The 23,557-nt window shown below is 36.2% G+C and overlaps 1 protein-coding gene across 2 annotated transcripts in view; it reads left to right on the top strand.

The window, feature by feature from the left end:
• Nucleotides 1-23,557, top strand: part of BUB1B (BUB1 mitotic checkpoint serine/threonine kinase B) — a 51,124-nt gene that overhangs the window by 7,131 nt on the left and 20,436 nt on the right. For both annotated transcript variants that reach the window (XM_070503609.1, XM_014847342.3), the window contains exons 3-9: nt 182-241; nt 675-819; nt 4,679-4,875; nt 11,737-11,906; nt 14,434-14,648; nt 14,819-14,910; nt 20,064-20,293. In XM_070503609.1, coding sequence (XP_070359710.1) covers nt 182-241; nt 675-819; nt 4,679-4,875; nt 11,737-11,906; nt 14,434-14,648; nt 14,819-14,910; nt 20,064-20,293 — 1,109 coding nt within the window. The remainder of the gene's footprint in view (nt 1-181; nt 242-674; nt 820-4,678; nt 4,876-11,736; nt 11,907-14,433; nt 14,649-14,818; nt 14,911-20,063; nt 20,294-23,557) is intronic.

Raw genomic sequence — 23,557 nt, 5'->3', positions numbered from 1 at the left:
TATCAGGCAGAATCCTAATAATTTCTTTTCTTTTTCTTTCTGTTTAACAAACCCTCAAGTTCCAGTGCAGTTATCTAGATTGATAGTAAACACTTAATAAATCAATAAAAATGAAGGTGATACTTGTTCATTTGGCTGTTATCACTATTGCTTACGCTAACATTTTCTGTTTAAATTTTAGGGCATTTGAATCTGAAATTCGATTTTACTCTGGAAATGACCCTCTGGATGTTTGGGATAGGTGGGTCTTTTTTTTTTTTAACAAGGGCAGTAGAAACTTAGCAGATGAGTCCTTATGGCTGTGCTTCTCAAATTGGGGTGTACGGAGCAGTGTGTCAGAGTAGAAAGTGGTGTCTCGGGGATACAGAGAGACAGAATAATCATAGTGTATCTTCCTGAGGTGTTCAGCACTGAAGAAATTTCAAGTTTTTGGCATGCACCTGTGAGCTACACCCTTTCATCCCCATCCCCATTATTTCCCAGAGGCAATGTTAGCCATACTTGGAAAAGTTTGAGGGATACAGGCTTAGGGTATGTCATTGAGGACCTTTAAATAAACATCCTTTCAATATATTAGACATTTCTGCTTTAAAAAGTCCAGAATGGGTGTTGGAGCAAGAACAAAAGAACAGGTTAAACTTTAAAAATATTTTTTTCCTTTGCTTTCCGTTCAGGTATATTAAGTGGACAGAGCAGAACTATCCTCAGGGTGGGAAGGAGAGTAATATGTCAACATTATTAGAAAGAGCTGTGGAAGCGCTACAAGGAGAAAAACGGTATTATAGTGATCCTCGGTTTCTCAGTCTCTGGCTTAAATTGGTAAGTCTTTTCAATCTGAGAAATATTTGTTTAAAAAATATTAAACCAAGAGGTTTTCTCTAGAGGTATCTGATACACAAAAAGATGGCAAACCCTGAGTCATTTAGTAGATACTAAACATTTAATAAATACTCAATATTTGTTAAATTGGGTTCTACTTTAAAAATAGATTTTAATATCCAGTTGTTTACCCCTTTAAAAGTGATCATAGGGGCCGGCCCCGTGGCTGAGTAGTTAAGTTTGTGCGCTCCGCTGCAGTGGCCCGGGGTTTTGCCCGTTCGAATCCTGGGCGTGGACATGGCACCACTCATCTGGCCACACTGAGGCTGCATCCCACACAGCACAACTAGAAGGACCCACAACTAAAAATATACAACTATGTACTTGGGGGGGCTTTGGGCAGAAAAAAGAAAAATAAAATTTTAGAAAAAGTGATCACAAGTCCTATATACCTCTCCATGGGAGTGGGTTATCTGTTTGTTTATTTATTTTAAGCATAATTGGTCCATGCAACTGTACTGGGGGAGGATAAGTAGGAGCCAACACATGACATTAGTACAGTTGTTTGGGGAAAAGATTTTGTAGGTGGTTCTGGTATCCCTTTCTCCCCTTTTTGAGAATCATCACCATAAAAAAGTGATATTTAATTCTTCATCTGTCTTTGGGCTTCTGTTACCTAGTATATTGCTGTTTCCAAAAATATCTGCCTGACCACTTTGTACTGTCTCACTTGCCTTGTAGTTCTTTTATTCCTAGAGCACTCTTGAGGATTTTTTATGAAAACATCTTCATAAAAAATAATGACCAGAGTTTCTTAGACATTAATTTCATTACTTTTATCCTAAAAGTGGTGTTTGACATATCTTGGCCTCCTTATTGACAAGCTGGAGAAATTACCTTAGGGAAATTAGTTACAGGAAGTTGTAACAAAGGATGGCACCCAAAGAATGCTAAACGGATTTGTTATCATGGAGACTATGGTTCCTGGTGGTATAGTAATGGATTTTGTTCTTCAGTCTATCCTATTTACTTATCCTAAATAATATTCTTATATGTGATTTATTAAAAGGTTGGACTAGATAAACCTCTAAAGTGACTTTTAATCCCAGGATTCTATGATTATATTAATTGGAGCTATTAAAAGTCACAATTAATTGGAATAATTTCTCTATTCACTTACACTAACCTGCGCTGTTACTGAAGAGCAATGACATTATCATAAAGTAAAAAGCATAGTCTAGACCCGTGCTACTGAAAGAATGGTCTGCAGACTGTTCAAGATAAGTACAAAAATTGAGAGTAAGCATTTAGAAATTTTGTTAACAATTTGGCATTGCCACATCTAAGTACGTCATCATTTTTCCAGTAACTTCTGTTTTTTTGCTAGTTTTTAAAAGTATCAGTCAACTATGGAATGGAAACTTTTAAACACCCTCCCCCTACCCCCCCCCCCCCAAAACTTGCCCCTTCACCATAGTTAATCTGAGAATTACTGGTCTAAACAACCTTCAAATTCAAATGATCAACCCTAGAATGATCAGCAATAATCTGAACTTTGTACATGGATAAGAAGGTGCATATTACACTCTTTTCCTGTTTTTTTCTTTATGAGATGGTCAAGAGGAGTAATAATAGATGGGTTGCTCACACTGCTCCTTTCTTTTGCTTTGCAGAAAAATTTCTGCAGTCATAATTACTTTTATAAGGCATAACTACAATCTAGCTAAAGGAAAAATTTGTTCTTAGAAAATATCCAATATTTTTGGTTTAAAGTGTAAAATTGTTTTAGTTTGGCTTTTTAGGGGTTACCAAAAAGATTTAACTTTTGGATCCATTAATCTAACCATATTGTCCTTTTATTTATGTTATTTCTTAAGTGATCTCATTTAGCACTCTGGAATAACCTGATCTTTATTGGCTGTCCCATGCTACACCAGAATTATTCAGAAAGCCATTAACGAAGTGAAATCAATGTTAAGCTCTATTTGTGTAGTAATAGATACCAAGAACTGGATCTTATACTGGCAACACATTCAGAATTATAACTTTGCTTGAAACACCATCAAGTATGGGAAAACATCGCTAATTTGGGTAACCAGAAAAACCTATTTACTGAATTACTGAAAAATTAAACCATAAAATACTAATGGTTTTTGTCAAAGATATAAATGGATCATTTCCTTTATTCAACCTTTTTCTACCAGAGCCTGGCTAGGGACTGGGATATAGTAGATAGCAATATTTTCTGCCTTTGTGGAGCTTACTTTATTGGTGAAGACAGATATTAAGTAATTAATTGAAAGTGTAATAAAAAAGAAAGTATTCAGTTGTATGGGTATATATACAAAGGGAATTTAACCTAGGCTAGACAATCAGGAACAGATAGATATGAAAGAAAATACATCTAGTAAATAAACAAGAGAAAATGTTAGCCTCCCTAGGAGTAAAAGAATTCCTAATTATTAGAACACTGAAATGCCATTTTTGTATGAAATTAGAAACTTTTAAAAATAAGTATTTTCTGTGAAATAAGTATTTGGGAATTACTACTAGCATTTTATTTTTTGTTAGTTTTGTTTTGTTTTGTTTGTTTCTTGTGAGGAAGATGGGCCCTGAGCTAACATCTGTTGCCAGTCTTCCTCTTTTGCTTGAGGAAGATACTTGCTGAGCTAACGTCTGTGTCAGTCTTCCTCTATTTTGTATGTGGGATGCTGCCAGAGGGTGGCTTGACAAGTGGTCCTGGGTCTGCACCCGGCATCCAAACCTGCAAGCCCTGGGCCACTGAAGCAGAACATGAACTTAACCACTACGCCACTGGGCCAGCCCCACTACTAGCATTTTAAATTTATACAACCCTCTTAGAAAGTAATTTGTTACTTTTTAATATAGTTCTTCTAGGAATTTATCTTAAGGGAGTAGTGTAAAATGTGAAAGCTTGTATGCATGAAGACATTTATTATAGAATTATTTATAATTGGGCAAAATTAGAAGTTGTTTATCCAAAAAATAGGGAAATAGTTAAATGATGGAAGATCTACTAGATGGAACATTATTCATCCATTTAAAAATAATGTGAAGAGTAAGAACCATGGAAAAATGAATGATGTACTATTAAGTGGAATAAAAGCAAATTTTATTATGATTAAAACTTTATAAAATGGTAAGAATCCTTTTATCCTGTGTAAAATGATGTAATATGTTCCCTTTTTTTCCCTTAAGGAGAAAAAATGACTGAAGAACATATATCAAACTGTTAATGGTGCAGGATTTTTAGTGATTTTTTCCCGCCACTTCTTGCTACTAGAATTATCTACATTGTATGTGGTCTTATAAGATTCCTTCTAAAATACTTTAATCATGTCATTCTTTTGCTTATAGCTCTCCCACCCCAACACACATACATTGACTATCAGGTAAATTTAAAGTTGATTAGCTTGACATTCAAGACCTGTCACACCTTTCTTTCCAAACTCCTATTTAGGCTGCACCCTCACAAACTTTTATTCTTCTCTGTCCTTGCTTGTGCTGTTTTCTCTGTCTGGAATGCCCTTTCCCATTCTCTGCCTGATGCAGGTCTGTTTCTTCTTCAAGGCTACACTCAAATGTCACACCTTCTTGAAGTCTTTCCTCCCTATCCCTTTTTTTTTTTTAAATTAACCTCTTATTTTTGTCTGCTTTTTAGGTCCTCCCAGTATAGTTCTTGTAACATCGTATTATGATAGAGATGTTATATAAAAATTATTTAATTTTTAAATACTGGAACTCCACATGGTATCCTCCAATGATTGTTTGACACATAACAGACACTCAGTAAGTGAATAGAAATTGGTTAACTGTTAATGCTTTTAATTTGTTACAGGGGCATCTATGCAATGAGCCTTTGGATATGTACAGTTATTTACACAACCAAGGTATTGGCGTTTCACTTGCTCAGTTCTATATCTCATGGGCTGAAGAATATGAAGCTAGAGAAAACTTTAAGAAAGCAGATATGATATTTCAGGAAGGGATTCAAAAGAAGGCTGAACCCCTGGAAAGACTGCAGTCCCAGCACCGGTAAAGTGCTTCTCTGGAGCTTATCTTAGCTCTTTAAAACTCGTAGAGATAAGTGGTCGTTTTTGCGTCTGAATAAAGTACTCTCCATGGATTGGCAAGTCTACTTAGTTACTATTCCATTTTTTAAAAAACATATTTAAATATTTTTTATTTAAATTACAGTAAAATCCACTCTTTGGTATATTGATCTTTAAGTTTTCGCAAATGAATAGAGACATGTAACCATTACCATGATCAAGATAGAGAATAATCTTATCACTCCACAGAATTCCCCCGTGCTGTCCCTTTGTGCTCAACACCTACTCTCCCTCCCCTCCTCTGGCAACCACTGATCTATTCTCCAGCCGTATAGTCTTGCCTTTTCCATAATGTCATATAAATGGAATCATACAGTATGTCGCCTTTTGAGTCTGGCTGCTTTCATTTAGCATAGTGCATTTGAGTTGTAGGAGTTCTTTATATATCCTGAATACAAGTCTTTTGTCAGATATGTGATTTGTAAATCTTTTCTCCTAGCTTAAGTCTGGTCTATTCATTCTTTTTAACAGTATCTTTTATGGAATAAAAGTTTTTAATTTTGAAGAAATGTAACATCAATTATTTCTTGTATGGATCATGCTTTTGGTACATCTGAGAACTCTTTGTCTAGCCGAAGATCACAAAGATTTTCTCTTATGTTTTCATCTTGAAGTTTTATAGTTTTTACATTTAGATCTGTGATCCATTTTGAGTTAATTTTTGTAGAAAGTATGGATCAAGGTTCTTCTTTTTTTTGCATATGAACTTCTATTTGTTCCTCTGCCACTTGGTGAAAAGATTTTCTCCACTGAATTGCCTTTGTACCTTTGTCAAAAGTCAGTTGATCATATTTGTGTAGGTTTATTTCTATTACTCCATTTTGTTCTATTGATGTATTTATTCATTAGTGTACACCACACTATCTAGATTGTAGCTTTATAGTAAGTCTGGAAATCAGTTAATATGGGTCCTCTAACTTTGTTCTTTTTAGCTCTTTGAGTTCCTTTGATTTTCTGTATATATTTTAGAATCAGCTTTCTGGGATTTTGATTAGTATTGTGCACGAACATGATACAGTAGTCCTTATCTGCAGTTTTGCTTTCTGAAGTTTCAGTTACCTGTAGTCAACAGTGGTCTGAAAATATTAAATAGAAAATTCCAGAAATAAACAATTTATAAGTTTTAAATTGTGCACCGTTCTGAGTGGCATGATGAAATCTCTCGCCATCCACTCCATTCCACCTAGGATGTGAATCATCCCTTTGACCAGTGTGTCCATGCTGTACACGCTGTCTGCCCATTAGTCACTTAATAGCCCTCTGGGTTATCAGATCCATTGTCCCGATATCACAGTGCTTGTGTTTAAGTAACCCTTATTTTACTTCGTAATGGCCCCAAGTGCAAGAGTAGTGATGCTGGCAATTCAGACATGCCAAAGAGAAGCCGTAAAGTGCTTCCTTTAAGTGAAAAAGTGAAAGTTCTCAACTTAACAAGGAAAGAAAAAAATCATATGCTGAGGTTGCTAAGATCTACAGTAAGAATGGATCTTCTATCTGTGAAATTATGAAGGAGAAAAAACAAATTCATGCTGGTTTTGCTGTCACACATCAAATATGTATATATAGGAAAAACCATAGAACATGTAAGGTTCAGTATTGTCCGAGATTTCAGGCATCCACTGGGGAGTCTTGGGACATATCCTCATGGAAAAGGCTACTGTATATTTCTCCATTTATTTTGATCTTTGATTTCTTTGAGTGAGTTGTGGTAGTTTTTATCTTTCAAGGAATTGGTCTGTTTCATCAAAGTTGATGAGTTTATGGGCATAGAGTTGTTCATAGTATTCCCTTATCCTTTTAATGTCTGTAGGTTATGTAGTGATCTCCCCTCTTTCAGTTCCGATTTTGGTAATTTGTCTTTTTTTCTCTCAGTCAGTCTGGCTGGAAGTTTAGATTTGATTGATCTTTGGTTTTATTGTTTTTTCTCTTAGTTGATTTTCTGTTAATTTTATTAATCTGTATTCTTTATTATTTCCTTTTTTGTGCTTTGCTTTGGGTTTAACTTGCTCTTTTTCTAATTTAAGTGACAACTTAGATGACTGATTCTAAATCTTTTCTAATATAAAAAATTTCTTTCTAAGCACTGCTTTAGCTGTATCCCACAAGTTTTAATGTAATATTATATTTTCATTTTCATTCAGTTCAAAATATTTTCTAACTTTCCTTATGTCTTCCTTTTGATCCATGGGTTATTTAGAAGTGTATTATTTAATTAGGAGATGTTTGGGGATTTTTCAGATATCTCCCTGTTACTGATTTCCAATTTAATTCCATTATGATCAAAGAACATAATTTGTATGGTTTTAATCCTTTTAAATTTATTAAGATTCGTTTTATGGCCCAAATATAGTCTGTTGTGGTGAATGTTCTATGTACACTTGAAAAATATGTGTTTTCTGCTGTTTTGGAGTGCAATGTTTTATAAATGTCATTTAGGTCAAGTTGAGTGGTAGTCTGTTCTGGTCTTCTGTATCCTTGCTGATTTTCTGTCTACTTGTTCTATCAGTTACTCAGAGAGGAATTTAGAAGTCTCTTTTTTTTTTTTTTAATGCTTTTTGGTAAGGAAGATTGGCCCTGAGCTAACATCTGTTGGCAATCTTCCTCTTTTTTTTTTTTTTTTAATTCCCCAAAGCCCCAGCACATAGCTGTATATCCTAATTGTAAGTCCTTCTAGTTCTTCTATGTGGGATGCTGCCACAGCATGGCTTGATGAGTGATGCATAGCTCTCTGTGCCCAAGATCCAAACCATCTAACGGGGCTGCTGAAGCGGAGCGTGGGAACTTAACCACTATGCTGCCGGGCCGGCCCCTAGAAGTCTCTTTCATTGTGAATTTGTCTATTTCTTCTTTCAGTCCCATCAGTTTTGCTTCATATATTTTGAAGTTCTGTTGTTAGGTGCATATGCATTTAGAAATGATCCTTGTATCGTTATATAATGTTCACCTTGATCCCTGGTCATACTTGTTCTGAAGTCTACTTGGTCTAATATTAATACAGCCACTTGAGCTTTCTTTTGTTTGCATGATATATCTTTTTCCTTTCTTTACTTTTTTTAATAGTTTTAGAGTTGTGCAACCATCACCATAATCTAAGTTTAGAACATTTTTAACACCCCAAATGAACCCTGTGCTCATTAGCATTCACTCTTCATTCCCACTCACCCCAGTTCCAGGCAGTCGGTAATCTGCTTTCTCCCTCTGAATTTGCCTATGCTGCACACTGCACATAAATGGGATCCTACATTATGTGGTCTTTTGTGACTGGCTTTTTTCACTTAGCATGTTTCACTGTCTTAGATCAACATAGTTGTGGCGTATATGAGTATTTCATTCCTTTTTATTGCCAAATAATATGCCATTCTCTGGATATACCACATTTTGTTTATCCATTCATCAGTTAATGGATATTAAGGTTATTTCCCTTTTTTGGCTATTATGAAATAATGCTGCTGAAAACATTCATGTAACAGGTTTTTGGATGGATTTCCTTTTACTTTTAACCTGTCAATGTCTTTATATTTAAAGTGGGTTTCTTTTACACAGCAAATATTTAGTTGGGTCTTGTTTTTTTCCTCAATTCTCAGAATATCTTTTATATGATATATTTAGAACACTTAGTGTAATTATTAATTTTGTTGGATTTAAATGTACTGTTTTTTTATTTGTTTTCAGTTCTCTGCCTTTTGTTCCCCTGTTGCCCCTTTCCTGTCTTCTTTTGGATTATTTGAATATTTTTTAGTATTTAATTTTAATTTTTTTTTTGGTTTAATATTTTTTCTGTTATGTTTTGAGTAGTTGCTTTAGGGTATATAATATGTATAGCTCACCTTTCACAGTTTACTTGGATTTAATATTGTACCATTTCCAGTAAAATATAGAAGCGTTATAACCGTATAGGTCCCTTTATCGTCCCTACTTTTTTAGTATACTTCTCATATGTGTTACATCTACATTCATTGAAAACCCCACCAGACAATGTTATAATTTTTGCTTTCAACAGCCATACATATTTTAAAGAACTCGGGAGAAAATAGTCTTTTGTATTTACCGTTTCTGTTCTTTCTTCATTCCTGAAGTTCCAAACCCTCCTGTAGTATCATTTCCCTTCAGCCTAAAGAGATTTTATTTTCAGCCAGTCATTTAGAGTGAGCCTTAGCCAATAAATTCTGTTAGTTTTTCTTCCTCTGAGAATGTCTTCATTTCCTCTTCATTCCTGAAGGATATTGTCCCTGGATGTAGAATTCTGGGTCAATGGTTCTTTTCTTTCAGCACTTTAAAGGTGTTGTTCTGCTATCTTCTGGTTTCCCATGAGAAATCTGCAGTTATTTGATGATACCTCACCTGTGTATAATGTGTGGGTTTTCTCTGTGTGCAGTTAAGATTGTTTTCTTTAACATTGGTTTTCAGCAGTTTGATTGTTATATGTCTAGGGTGATTACTTTTGCATTTAATCCATTTGGGGTTTACTGGGCTTTTTGAATTTGTAAATGTATGCCTTTCACAAAATTTGAAAAGTTTTCAGCATTATTTTTTTTCTCATGATTTTTTTTATTGTGGTCATAATAGCTTATAACATAGTGAGATTTCAGTTGTACATTATTGTCGTACACCATATAAGTATGCCCCTTCACCCCTTGTGCCCACCCTCCACCCCCCTTCCCCGGTGACCACTAATTTATCCTCTTTGTCCGTAAGTTTGTTTATATTCCACATATAAGTGAAATCATATAGTGTTTGTCTTTCTCTGTCTGGCTTATTTTGCTTAGCACGATGCCCTTAAGTTTCATCCATGCGGTTGCGAATGGGACGATTTTGTCTTTTTTTTATGGCTGAGTAGTACTCCATTGTATATATATATATACCACATCTTCTTTGTCCAATCATCTGTCAACGGGCACTTGAGTTGCTTCCACATCTTTCAGCCTTATTTTTAAAATACTTTTCTGCACCTATATCTCTTTCTTTTCTTCTAGGACTTCAGTTACCCATATGTTAAACCTTTTGGTATTGTTCCACAGGTCCTTGAAGCTCTGTTCATTTTCAGAAATTTTTTAAAGTTTTTTCTTTCAGTTCTTCAGAGTGCCCAGTATTTTATTGATTTGTCTTCAGGTCATTTACTCTTTCCTCAGCCATCTCTATTCCGATCTTGAGTCCATCCAGTAAATTTTTTATTTCAGATATTATATTTTTCAGGTATAAAATTTCCATTTGATTCTTTTTTATAGTTTCTTTGTCTTGCTGAGAACTTCTTTCTTTCCGTTCATTTCAAATGTTTTTATCTTTATCTCATGGAACATCGTTAGAATAGGTACTTTAAAATCTCTGTCTGAAAACTCTAACACCTGGGTCATCTTGATGTTGCTATCTGTTGATTGTCTTTTCCTTTGAGAATTGGTCACATTTTCCTGTTTTTTGTGTGTGTCAAGTAATTTTGCATTATACCCTGGACATCTATCCTGATATTGTTATTAGACTCTGGTCCTATTGGTTGATATTCTCTGGAGAGTGTTGAGTGTTGATGTTTTTATCTTAGTAGGCAACTACCTTTAGATAACGCAAGTACTTTCTCATCTTATGTGGGTAGTGGTTCCACCGTTAGTTCAATTTTTGAGACTTGTGGGTCTATCCCATGTGTGTGTTGCTCAGGGGTTAGTCTGGGACTTGGGCAGTGGTTTATATCATAGTTCAGTTCTCAAAGCCTTTTCTGTGCCATTTGGGGTCTTCCCTGTTCATGCAGAGCTCAGGAGTGGGTCTAGGGCTTGTGGCAACTCACATATAGAATTAAGAGATCCCCTTCATCAGCTCATCCTCTCCAGTATTTCTTCCACACTCATTGGCCCTCAAAGTCCCCTTTTCCCAGCCCTGTGTCCAGAAACATGAGGTTTCTCTAGGAGTTTGAGCTTCCCACACCACAGTTACAATAATTCAAAACCACGAAAGAAAAGAGAAGAGGAAAACAAAAACAGGAAACAACCCTGCATGGGTTGTTTCTTCAAGTTTGACCCCTCTCCACAGTCCACTTGCTTTTGTTTACTTTTTCAAGGCCTCGGTGGCTGTTTTGTATTTTGTCTAGGGTTTTTAATTCTAATCAGTGAGAGAGAGGGGGCCTATTGTGGGTTTACTCCAACTTAGCCAGCACTTGCAGTTTATGCAGGTTTTTTACCCTTTTGACAATACTTAAAACTTTGGCAGCAGCACAGGAAGTTTAGTCTTCCAACTTCTGCCAGCTTTGCTGAAGTAAAATGTCATGTTGGATGCAACTTCATTTCATATGATTCAGGAAAACGGGTATAAGTGGGGGCATTGTGTGTAGAGAGAGAAAAAGAGACATACAGACAGTGATAAATAGATGTGGCAAGACATTAACAGTTGGTGAATCTTGGTGAAGGGTATATGGGTGCTCATTTACTCTTTCAACTGTCTTGTAAGTTTAGAAAGTTTTATAATAAAAAGTTGATGGGAAACTCTGATCTTAATAAATTCTATAATCTTAGTCTTAGTCACCCTGATCTGATCCTCAGATCAACCAAATGGTGCTCTTCGGAGTATTTTTAATTGGTCAAACTTGGACATTTAAAGGGAGAGCTAAATCATTTTAGCCAAAGCTTTCTCTGATGTCAAGGTGGCTTTCTTTTTCCTGAGATAAGAAACACTTTTTTGGGCTATTTCTATATATTTCTTCCCCCAGCCTACTCCTCCTTTGTTTGTTTTAACAAATTGGAAATTTTGAGTCTGGTAAGTAGTGTTCATCTCACCAAAAGTTAACCGTCTGTTCTTGCTTTAGGCAATTCCAAGCTCGGGTGTCTCGGCAAACTCTGTTGGCGCTTGAGAAAGAAGAAGAGGAGGAAGTTTTTGGATCTTCTGTACCACAACGAAGCACACTGGCTGAACTAAAAAGCAAAGGGAAAAAGACAGCAAGAGCTCCCATCAGCCGTGTAGGTGGTGCTCTCAAGGGTAAGTTTATTAAGTGTCATTATGGGAGGCTCTTAGTCTCAGGTGGTAGGCAAATTATGTAAGGAGATAATATATAATATACGTGTGGACACTGTCCAAGTTTTCTGAGTACTAGGTAGCAAAAAGAAGGCCATTTAAGGAGAGCTGAGATCATAGTGTGCAGTAAAATCAAAACATGTCAGCAATTTTGAGTCTTAATTAAGAAAAACCTAATATATAGGAAGCATCAAGAGTTTCTGAGTTTGCCTTGTTAGTTGAAAGAAGATATGCAATAATGAGCAAGTATTGTCAAAGTGAGGCTTACATGTAGCAAAGCCTCAAACAATGTATTAACGTGGTCTTCAGCTTCTTGGAGTCAGAAAGCAGCCTCTCTTTGTACACCTAAAGGTGATCAACAATAAGTTTTTTTTAATTCACTATTTTTTAGGGAAACTTTAGGTTCACAGCAAAATTGAGTGGAGGGTACAGAGAGCAATAAGCTTTTGTTAACTAAATTTATAGCAGTTAGACATGTAGACGAGATTTTTTTTAAATCTCTTATCTCTTTCCTGGTATCAACTTATCAATATTCCTTGGAGATCCTAGAATTAGGGTATAGGGACTGTATATGTAGTCCTAAGGAATATGTCATCCAGATCATGATGAAGCTTGATTTTAATAAGCAGCCCCACAACAGAAAACACCCCTAATAAATGGGCTAATTTATCTTCTCTAGATTCAGCACATTTCAGCTGATTTCCACTGAGAGAAAATTTTAAACTGAAAAATGAAGATTTAGGTTAGGTTAGTCTCTGATATAACTAGGCAATGTTAGAATGTTAACTGAAGGAAGATGTGGAATTTTGGGGGGATGTATCTGAATAAAAGATTGGAGGTGAGGGAAAAGAGGGAGAGTATAAATAACAAACACAGAATGGATTAAAAAGTTATTAATTTGATCCATTAAGATTTTTAAAAAATTATTTAAAAAATCTCTTTGTGGTAAAATTGACCGTTCTTTTTCACCATTCACAAAAATAAACTCAAAATGGATCAAAGACCTAAAGATTAGACCTGAAACAATAAGTCTTCCAGAAGAGAATATAGGCAGTACACTCTTTGACATCAGTTTCAAAAGAATCTTTTCAGACACCATAACTCCTCAGACGAGGGAAACAATAGAAAGAATAAACAAATGGGACTTCAGCAGACTAAAGAGCTTCTTTAAGGCAAGGGAAAACAGGATTGAAATAAAACAAAAAAACCCACTAGTTGGGAAAAAATATTTACCAGTTGTATATCTGACAAAGGGTTAATCTCCATAATATGTAAAGAACTCACGCAGCTCAACAACAAAAAATCAAACAACCCGATTGAAAAATGGGCAGGAGACATGAACAGACATTTCTACAGAGAAGATATACAGATGGTCAATAGACACATGAAAAGATGCTCTTCATCACTAATCATCAGAGAAATGCAAATCAACCATACTAAGATATCACCTTACACCTGTTAGAATGGCAAAAATATCCAAAACAAAAAGTGACAAATGTTTGAGAGGTTATGGAGAAAAAGGAACCCTTATGCACTGTTGGTGGGAATGCAAACTGGTGCAGCCACTATGGAAAACAGTATGGAAATTTCTCAAAAAATTAAAAATAGAGGGGCTGGCCCCGTGGCCGAGTGGTTAAGTCTGTGCGCTCCGCTGCAGGCAGCCCAGTGTTTCGTTGGTTCGAACCCTGGGCACGGACATGGCACTGCTCATCAAACCACGCTGAGGCAGCATCCCACATGCTGCAACTAGAAGGACCCACAACGAGGAATATACAACTATGTACTGGGGGGCTTTGGGGAGAAAAAGGAAAAAATAAAATCTTTAAAAAAATAAAAAATAGATTAAAAAAAATTTTTTAAAAAATTAAAAATAGAAATACCTTATGACCCAGCCATCTCCCTACTGGGTATCTATCCAAAGAACTTGAAATCAGCAATTCCAAAAGTCCCATGTATCCCTATGTTCATCGTAGCATTATTTACAATAGCCAAGACATGGAAGCAACCTAAGTGCCCATCAAATGATGATTAGATAAAGAAGATGTGGTATATATATGTACAATGGAATACTACTCAGCCATAAAAAAGGATAAAATTGTCTCATTCACAACAACATGGATGGACCTTGGGGGTATTATATTAAGTGAAATAAGCCAGATAGAGAAAGACAAACTCTGTATGACTCCACTACTAGGTGGAAGTTAAACATATAGACAAAGAGAACTGATTGGTGGTTACCAGGGGAAAGGGGGGCTGGGGAGAGGGCACAAAGGGTGAAGTGGTGTACCTACAACATGACTAACAATAACGTACAACTGAAATTTCACAAGGTTGTAAACTATCATAATCTTAATAAAAAGTTTAAAAAAAAATATCTCTTTGTGGTAATAGAAGTAATCTCCTAGATTTGGGGATGAATTAGGTATACCTTATCTAGCATCTAAGTTGATAATTAAAGATTTTACATGAAGTTTTAATATTTTTCTCCTAGCTTCAAACCAGAACAGAGGACTCCAAAATCCAGTCCCTCAACAGATGCAGAGTAATTCTAGAATTACTGTTTTTGATGAAAATGCTGATGAGGCTTCTAGAGCAGAGTTGTCTAAGCCTGCAGTCCAGCCATGGATAGCACCCCCTGTGTCCAGGGCCAAAGAAAATGAACTGCAACCAGGCCCTTGGAACACAGGCGGGCCTTTGGAATACAGGGTAAGAACTCTTAGATCCAGTGTATATGCCAACATAACAAAGACTTCAGATGTAGAGTAGAGGAATATTTTTAGCGTCTCTTTTAATTCCTCTTGAATAATTAGGCATGGTCTGCATATGTTGTATCATAATGTTAAACTATGCTGATTTGTTTTATTCTTTATCACCAGCCTCGTGGCAATACAGCTTCTGTGACAGCTGTACCCTCTTTGCTTCCCAGTTTTACTCCATATGTGGAAGAGACTGCACAACAGCCAATTATGTGAGTTTGACTTCCAAATATTTTAAAATAGGAATTATTAAGAGTGGGCAGGGGCACCTATCCTAGTTCTCAAAGGCATTTTCTTCTTTATGGGGATGAAAGTAACCAGACAAAGTTTTTTTGTTTCCTTTATGTCTATAGTCCTTTGAGTATGTTAGGGCTAAAAGACCATTTGGTAATATTTTTATTAAGGAATAAACTTAATAGGTTTATGTTTACATTGCTGTAGTCAAAGATACTCACCAGTTTAAGTGAGATGTTCTACCTTTGTTATTGACAGTAATTAGAAATTGTGCTAGTTTTTCCTCTTATCCTGCTCCTTCCTTCTGGATGTCTTTTTATTTTTCTTCCTAACCCTTAGCATTTCTGTTTATAAGAAAAAGTATGACCAATGATTAGGTAATGAGGCTGTCTGAGGATTAGTCTAATACATAACATTGCAGAGTTCTAATACTGGGTCATATTCTGTGCCCTAGTGCAAGAATTTCCTCATAACTCATCTATAACGCCTCACTATGTACTGGTACTATAGGAATGCAAACATAGATAAGATTTAGAGGAAAAATTCTGTCTGGTAGGAGCTCATCACAAGGGAGGCTATTAGGAAAGTCATATGAACCTTTACGAAGGATTACCTGAAGAATTGAAAACACCTATTTATGGATGTTTAATTTTTCTAATGTTTCAAATCACTTATAGAAACAATTATGTCAAAATGACTATGGTATAGAAAACGGTGGGGCCAGCCCCATGGCCGAGTGGTTAAGTTCATGTGCTCCACTTTGGTAGCACAGGGTTTTGCGATTTGGATCCTGGGTACAGACATTGGCATCAGGCCATGGTGGGGCGGCCTCCCACCTAGCACAGCCAGAGGCACTCATAACTAGAGTATACAACTATGTACTGGGGGGCTTTGGGGAGGAGAAGAAGAAGAAGCAAGAAAAAAAAGGAAGATTGGCAACAGATGGTAGCTCAGGTGCCAATCTTTAAAAAAGAAAAATGTTGAACTGTATTTTTATTTAAACTGTTTTTCATGACTGTCTTGTTTGACCCCTCTGCACTTTTTTTCTTTAGTTTGTGTTTTTCTTAATGATGTGTTCCAGAGGCTTTTCAAAGATTAAGAAAATCAGCTAAATGTAATAGGAGTTGCACATATTTTCCTCTACTTTTTCACTTGTATTTTGACCTTGCATAATAGTAACCATTATAAATGCATTTTTAATTCTTAAACAAATTTAACAATCTTCTTTATGGTTTCTGTGTCTCCATCATTCTTTCCCAGGATTACTGCAACCTAACTAATCTCCCTACCTCTAGTTTTACTCATCCCCATTCATTCTCTGTGCTGTCACAGGTCTACACTGCAAATCTGAACATGTCATTTTCCTGACCAGAATTCCTTGCTAGCTCCCCATAACCTTGGAGATGAAATCCAAACTCTTTAACATTAATTATAAGACTGTTCATGGTTTGGCCTCTGCTAACATCTCCAGTTTTCTCCCCCACATGTGGTCGTACTAGACTGTTTGCAAGTTCCTGAACTTGTCTAGAATAGCCACGCTTTGAACATTTGGGTTGTTTCTGCATTTTGGGCTATTATGAATAATGCTTCTATGGACATTTGTGTATACCCTTTTATGTGGAAGTATGTTTTCATTTCTTTGGGGTATATAGCTAGGAGGGGAATTGCTGAGTCGTATAGTAACTCTATATTTTAACATTTTGAGGAGCTGTTAAACTATTTTCCAAAGAGGCTGCACATTGCTGTAATGAATGAGGGTTCCAGTTTCTCCACATCCTTACCAAAACTTGTTATTATCTGGTTGTTTGGTTATTGCCATTCTAGTGGGTATGAAGTGGTATCTTATGGTTTTGATTTGCATTTCCCTAATGATTAATGATGTTGAGCATCTCTTCATGGGTTTATTGGCTCTTTGTTTATCTTCTTTGGAGAAATGCCAGGTCAAATCCTTTGCCTGTTTTTCAGTTGGATTATTTGTATTTTTACTGTTGAGTTTGTAAGAGTTTATGTATTCTGGATACAAGTCTCTTATCAGATATATGATTTGCAAATATTTTCTCCCATTCTGTGAGTTGTCTTTTCACTTTCTAGATGATATCTTTTGAAGCCCAAAAGTTTTTTTTTATTTTGATGAAGTGAAATTTTTCTGTTTTTTTCTTTTGTCTCATGTGCTTTGGGTGTTGTATCTAAGCAGGCTTTGCCTAACCAAACATAAAGATTTACTCCTATGTTTTCTTCCAAGAGTTTTATAGTTTTAACTCTTACATTCAGATCTGTGATCCATTCTTAGCTAATGTTTGTGTAGGGTATAAATAAGGAGTCCAACTTCATTCTTCTGCAAGTGGATATCCAGTTGTCCCAGCACCATTTGTTGAAAAAACTTCTTTCCCCATTGAATGGTCTTGTCACCCTTGTTGAAAATCAATTGACCATAATGTATGGGTTTGTTTCTGGGCTCTTAATTCTATTCCATTGATCTCTGTGTCTATCATTATGCCAATACCACACAGTCTTGATTACTGTAAATTTGTAGTAACTTTTGAAATCTAGAAGTGTGAGTCCTCCAACTTTGTTCTTCTTTTTAAAGATGTTTTGACCATTCTGGTCCTCTTGCAAATCCATATGAATTTTAGAATCAGCTTGTCAATTTCTGCAAAAGAGCCAACTGTGATTTTGATACAAAATGTGTTGAATCTGTAGATCAATTTAATGACTGTTGCTGTCCTAACAATATTAAATCTGATCCATGAACGTGGGATATCTTTCCTTTTATTTATGTCTTCTTTCATTTCTTTCAACAATGTTTCATAATTTTCAGAACACAAGTTTTGTACTCTTTTTAAAAAGTAGACTTTATTTTTTAGGGCAAAAGAATTATGCAGAAGGTACAGAGAGTTCCCATATAGTTCCTCCTCCCCACCCTGCGCACAGTTTTCTCTACTATTAGCATCTTTCATTAGTGTGGCACATTTGTTTTAATTGAACCAATATTGATACATTATTATTAACTAAAGTTCATAGTTTACATTAGGGTTCACTCTAATGTGTTTTACAGCCTGTGAATTTTGGCAAATGAATAATGTCATGTATCCATCATTACAATATTATACAGAATAGTTTCACTGCCCTAAAAATTCCCTTTATTCCACCTATCCGTCCATCCATCTCCCAAATCTCTGGCAACCACTGATCTTTATACTGTCTTCATACTTTTACCTTTTCCAGAAAGTTGTGAAGTTGGAACCACACAATATGTAGCCTTTTTAGACTGGCTTCTTTCACTTAGGAATATCCATTTAAGATTCCTCCATGTCTTTTTGTGACTTAATAGCTCATTTCTTTTTAGTTCTGAATGGTATGCTGTTGTATGGCTCTTTACCTGTTTATCTATTAGAGGACATCTTGATTGCTTCCAAGTTTTGACAATTATGAATTAGGTTGCTATAAACATTTGTGTGAAAGTTTTTGTGTGGACATGTTTTCAACTCATTTGGCTGGATTATATTGTAAGACTAAGTTTAGCTTTATAAGAAAGTGCCAAACTTTCTTCCAAAGTGGCTGTACCATTTTGCATTACCACCAGCAATGGATGAAAGTTCCTGTTGCTCCACATCCTTATCAGCATTTCATGTTGTCAGTATATTAGATTTCAGCCTTTCTAATAGATGTGTAGTGGTATCTCGTTGTTTTGATTTGCAATTCGTTAATGACATATGATGTTGAGCATCTTTTCATATGCTTTTTGCCATCTGTATATCTTAGATAAGGTGTGTGTTCACACTTTTAAAAAAATTTATTCTGAAGTGTTTTATTCTTCTTGATGCTATTATAAATAGAATTATTTTCTTAATTTCATTTCCAGATTGTTCATTGCATGTATATAAAATACGTATTGATCTTGTATCCTGTTTCTTTGATGAATTCATTTATTAGTTCTAATAGTTTTTTTAGTGGATTCTTAGGCTTTCCTGTATATATATATAAGATCATGTCATCTGCAAATAGAGCTAGTTTTACTTCTTCCTTTCCCATCTGGATGCCTTTCCTTTCTTTTTCTTGCCTAATTGCCCTGGCTAGAACTTCCAGTACAGTGTTGAATAAAAGTGACAAGAATGGACATCCTTGTCTTGTTCCTGATCTTAGGGGGGAAGCATTCAGTCTTTCATCATTAAGTATGATGTTTGTGTGGGTTTTTTGTAGATGTCCTTTATCAGGTTGAGCAAGTTGAGGAAGCCTTTTAAGCAGGTAGATGCTTGGACCCTACCATTAAAAGTTCTAATGCAGTGGATCTGGGGTAAGGACCAGGTGTCTTTAGTTGTAAAAAGGTACATAAGAAAATAAAAGGTATATCAGTGATTCTGATTGATAGCCGGATTTGAGAACATCTGCCCTATCCTGATTGAGGTACTTTATGCTTCATTCTTTTCAACCCTACATTACCACTCATTCCTCTCCCTCAGCTGAGAATCTTGAACTTCACATCATCAATTCTCTAAGTGCATTATTCCTAACTAATTCTTTTGGGTGCTAAACAGTGGAAAATGGTCTGTATTACATAGGTTAATTTTCTTTCATACACTGGGTTTGATTAAGATATAATATTAAGATTTATTTTCACCTATAAGGAATATAAGTTATTTGATGACTCTAACTTATGGCTAATTTTCTTATTGCAACAGAGTAGTACTTAGACCACAATTATTGATGACCCATGTAAATTATTTTTAGCCTCTTTTCTCAATTGTATTTGCTTTTTTTTTTGGTGCGGAAGATTGGCCCTGAGCTAATATCTGTTGCCAATCTTCTTTTTTTTTTTCTCCCCAAAGCCCCAATACATAGTTGTATATCCTAGTTGTAAGTCATCCAAGTTCTTCTGTGTGGGATGCTGCCACAGCATGGCCTGATGAGTGGTATGTAGGCCCATGCCCAGGATTTGAACCGGCAAATCCCAGGCTGCCAAAGAGGAATGTGCAAACTTAACCACTTGGCCACAGGCCAGCCGCTGCTTTTGTTTTTTTAAATTGATCATGTGTAGTCTTGCTACTGACATTGTCCTTGTGTTTTGTCAAAACATGTAAGAAATAAGTCATTTGACATGCATGATGAATAATAATTACTTTGCTTCTTTTAGGACACCATGTAAAATTGAACCCAGTATAAACCACATTCTAAGCACAAGAAAACCTGGAAAGGAAGAAGGCGATCTCCTGCAAAGAGTTCAGAGCCATCAGCAAGAGTCTGAGGAGAAGAAAGAGAAGATGATGTATTGTAAGGAGAAGATTTATGCAGGAGTGGGGGAGTTCTCCTTTGAAGAAATTCGGGCTGAAGTTTTCCGAAAGAAGTTAAAAGAGCAAAGGGAAGGTATGTGTATTGATCTAGTTCAAGTTTATAAAAATAACTTGGTTGTAGGAAGATAGAGCTGATATATTAAGTCTGAGGAAAATTGCCCCATTGTTTGTAGCTTTATGTGATGCTTCTGTGGTTACTCTGTTTAAGCTGAACTCCCATTGCTGCTTTCCATGAAACCCCTGGGAGAGAAAACTAAGCAACTAAGTCTGTGTTCAACAGTAAAGGAAGAGAAGAAGCTCTGAACTGTAGGAACAATTCATAGTCCCCAGCGTGACGGGCAGACAGCTGTGATCCCTGCCATGCATACACGTACATGCCCTGCTTCCCCATTAAGTACTTTTTCTAATATTGCCTCAAATATTTCACCTTTTCATACTCTGCCTCAAATTTTTCCCAGGGCTTGTTTAGATTAATATATTCAGTTACTTAGATGATAGTTATTTTTATTGTTCCTTAAAGGCATTCTTATTTCTAAATTAAGGGAAGCTTTACTATAAATTGAGGAAATGGGAATTTTGAGAAAATGGGAAGCAATTCTGATTCTGTTGTCTGGAGTCCCTGAGGGCAAGAGGTAGTGCAGAATGGGCTGAAAAGTAGGGAAGTATAGCATTTGGAGCTTAAGGTGTTAGAAGATGAGGGAAGAGTACAGAAAAGGTGATGAGGGAGGGTCCAAAAATAAACTTCATCCTTTTAGACATTTTGACTAGGTTCTATACCAAGAAAGAAGTGTTTCTTTTTACAGAAATATCCAGAGTAACTCACTATTGTAGCTCAGCTCACTTAACAGGATATGCCATTTATAGGGCTAGCTGGGAAACTTAACTATCGCTTATAATTTATTTGAGCAAAAATCATTTCGGAGTTCCAGGTGACAAGTTAGAAGCAAACTTCTTTGAACCAGACATTAGTAAGTTTGGAAGTGCCTTCGTTTGTTAAATCAACTGCTGCCTTCCAAGACTGACAAAAGTTCTCTGGGCTCAAATTATGTATTGAAAAATGGAATCTATGTGTCTGGGGTGGAGAGGAAGAATGGTTGGAAAGCAAGGAGCTAGTTGAGTAAGACTTCTTAAAAATGGCAACCACCCCAATAAAGAAGTAGGCTAGGAGGATAGCCAGATATGAGCTGGGAAAGGAACTAGGTACTTCAATAAAAACTACTGTTTCCTTAAGGGAAAGATCTAGCTTATACTAAATTTGTAGAAGTAAAATGAAAGTACATTTTATTCTCTGCTAGCCAAAGAAGGATCTATGCAAGGTTTGGGTGGGATTCGAGTAGATAAAAAGTGGTATTGACCTCTGAAGATTCTTAATACTCATTTTCTAAGCTGGTCTCTGAATCTAGTTCATGAACTTATAATTTCCCCACTAAATGTAGTTTGTACTCTTATAAATCCTCACGCCTATAATAAAGTAGTTTCCTGTTACTATTGAAAACTGGCTTCAGAGACCGTTGCTGACTACTTACTCTCAGGTAGGAGTACAAGAAATGAGGAAGACACAGGCAGGGCCTAGAGACAAGGTCATTGTTCTTTCCTCCCATTGCTACTTCCAATCTGTTTTTCTCTTCCTTCAAAAATTCTAGCTTCTTTCAGATTCGTGTCTTCCAACTTTTTTCTACCTCTTAAGCCTCCTTAGTATTCTTACTTCCGACTTTTTAGTCACTCCTCATCATTCATTAATTGACTAAGCACCTGGCTCAATATCCCCTACACCATCCAGTGCTATGACTTCTCAGTTTCGTGACCACCACACCTCCTGTGATCTCTTCTTCAACCCTACTCACCACCTCCTCCTGTGGTCTTACTGTTGACCTATTACCTAATAACTTTTGAAGGTCCTATTCTTTGACCACCACCTTCTCTTCTAGCTAACTTACTTTAGGACTCTACTCCTGGAATTCTTTAGCCTCATTGAGATCACTAGTCTATCCCTACCAATTTTACTTTTTTATTATTCATTACCATCCTTATGTCCTGACTTCGTTTCTTTCCAGCTTGGAGTCCATGATTTGTTGTTATAATCACTCCCCTGCAAATCCTCTAACCCCTTTATCCGTCTATCTCCATATTGTGTTCACCTGGCAAAACCTCGACCCTAGCTAAATCCCGCCAACTGCTAACACATCTGTACCCAAGTAGTTTAAATGTAGCTGGAGAAAAATGCAACTGTATGTACTGGTCTCACTTTAATTCATGACCACAAATCTCAAATGGGCATTCACCAGTGCCTAGCAGTCTTACTACAGCTTCCTGGTACGTGAATTTCTTCTTTCTGCTAAACAGCTGATTAATTTTCTTTTACATTTTCAAATCTTCTACATCCCTGCCCCTCCTCAGCTATGATCTTGCTTCATACTTCATTGAGAAAATAGGAGTACAATGACAACTCCCTTTTCTTCCACCAACATATCTGCAATCTATACATATACACTCTAACATTCTTTCTGTTAAAGTTAACATTTTTCTGTTCTTATCAATGGAGTGGCCCTTTTTTCTTTCCCCTCCAGCATTTTCCCTTTTTACTAAACCATTCTTACCATCATACAAATATACTCTAATGTCTTCATTCTTTAAAAAAAACGGTCCTCCATTATCCTCACATTCTTCTCCAGCTACTATTCTGTTTCTCTACTCTCCTTCACAGCAAAATTTCCTGGCAATTGTAATCTTCTTCACTGCCTATTATTTCCTCAAGCATCCCTTCTATTCCAGTAAAGCAGCTCTGATCTTGGTCAGCAGAAAACTCCTTCAACGGCCGTTTCTTTTTTGTTTGTTTGTTTGTTTTGTTTTTTTTTATTGAGTTATTGATAGGTTACAATCTTGTGAAATTTCAGTTGTACATTAATGTTTGTCAGTCGTGTTGTAGGTTCACCACTTCACCCTTTGTGCCCACCCCCCACCCCACCTTTCCCCTGGTATCCACTGAACTGTTCTTAGTCCATAATTTTAAATTCCTCATATGAGTGGAGTCATACACAGATTGTCCTTCTCTCGCTGGCTTATTTCACTTAACATAATTCTCTCAAGGTCCATCCATGTTATTGCAAATGGAATGATTTTGTTCTGTTTTGCAGCTGAGTAGTATTCCATTGTATATATGTACCACATCTTCTTTATCCATTCATCTGTTGCTGGACACTTAGGTTGCTTCCACGTCTTGGCTATTGTAAACAGTGCTGCAATAAACATTGGGGTGCATAGGACTTTCGGGATTGCTGACTTCAAGCTCTTTGGATAAATACCCAGTAGTGGGATGGCTGGATCGTATGGTAGCTCT

This window comes from Equus asinus, chromosome 2 (genome assembly GCF_041296235.1).
Source record: "Equus asinus isolate D_3611 breed Donkey chromosome 2, EquAss-T2T_v2, whole genome shotgun sequence".
Lineage (NCBI taxonomy): Eukaryota > Metazoa > Chordata > Mammalia > Perissodactyla > Equidae > Equus > Equus asinus.
The sequence above is the reverse complement of the archived record's forward strand: the minus strand, read 5'-3'. Positions and strand labels throughout refer to the sequence as shown.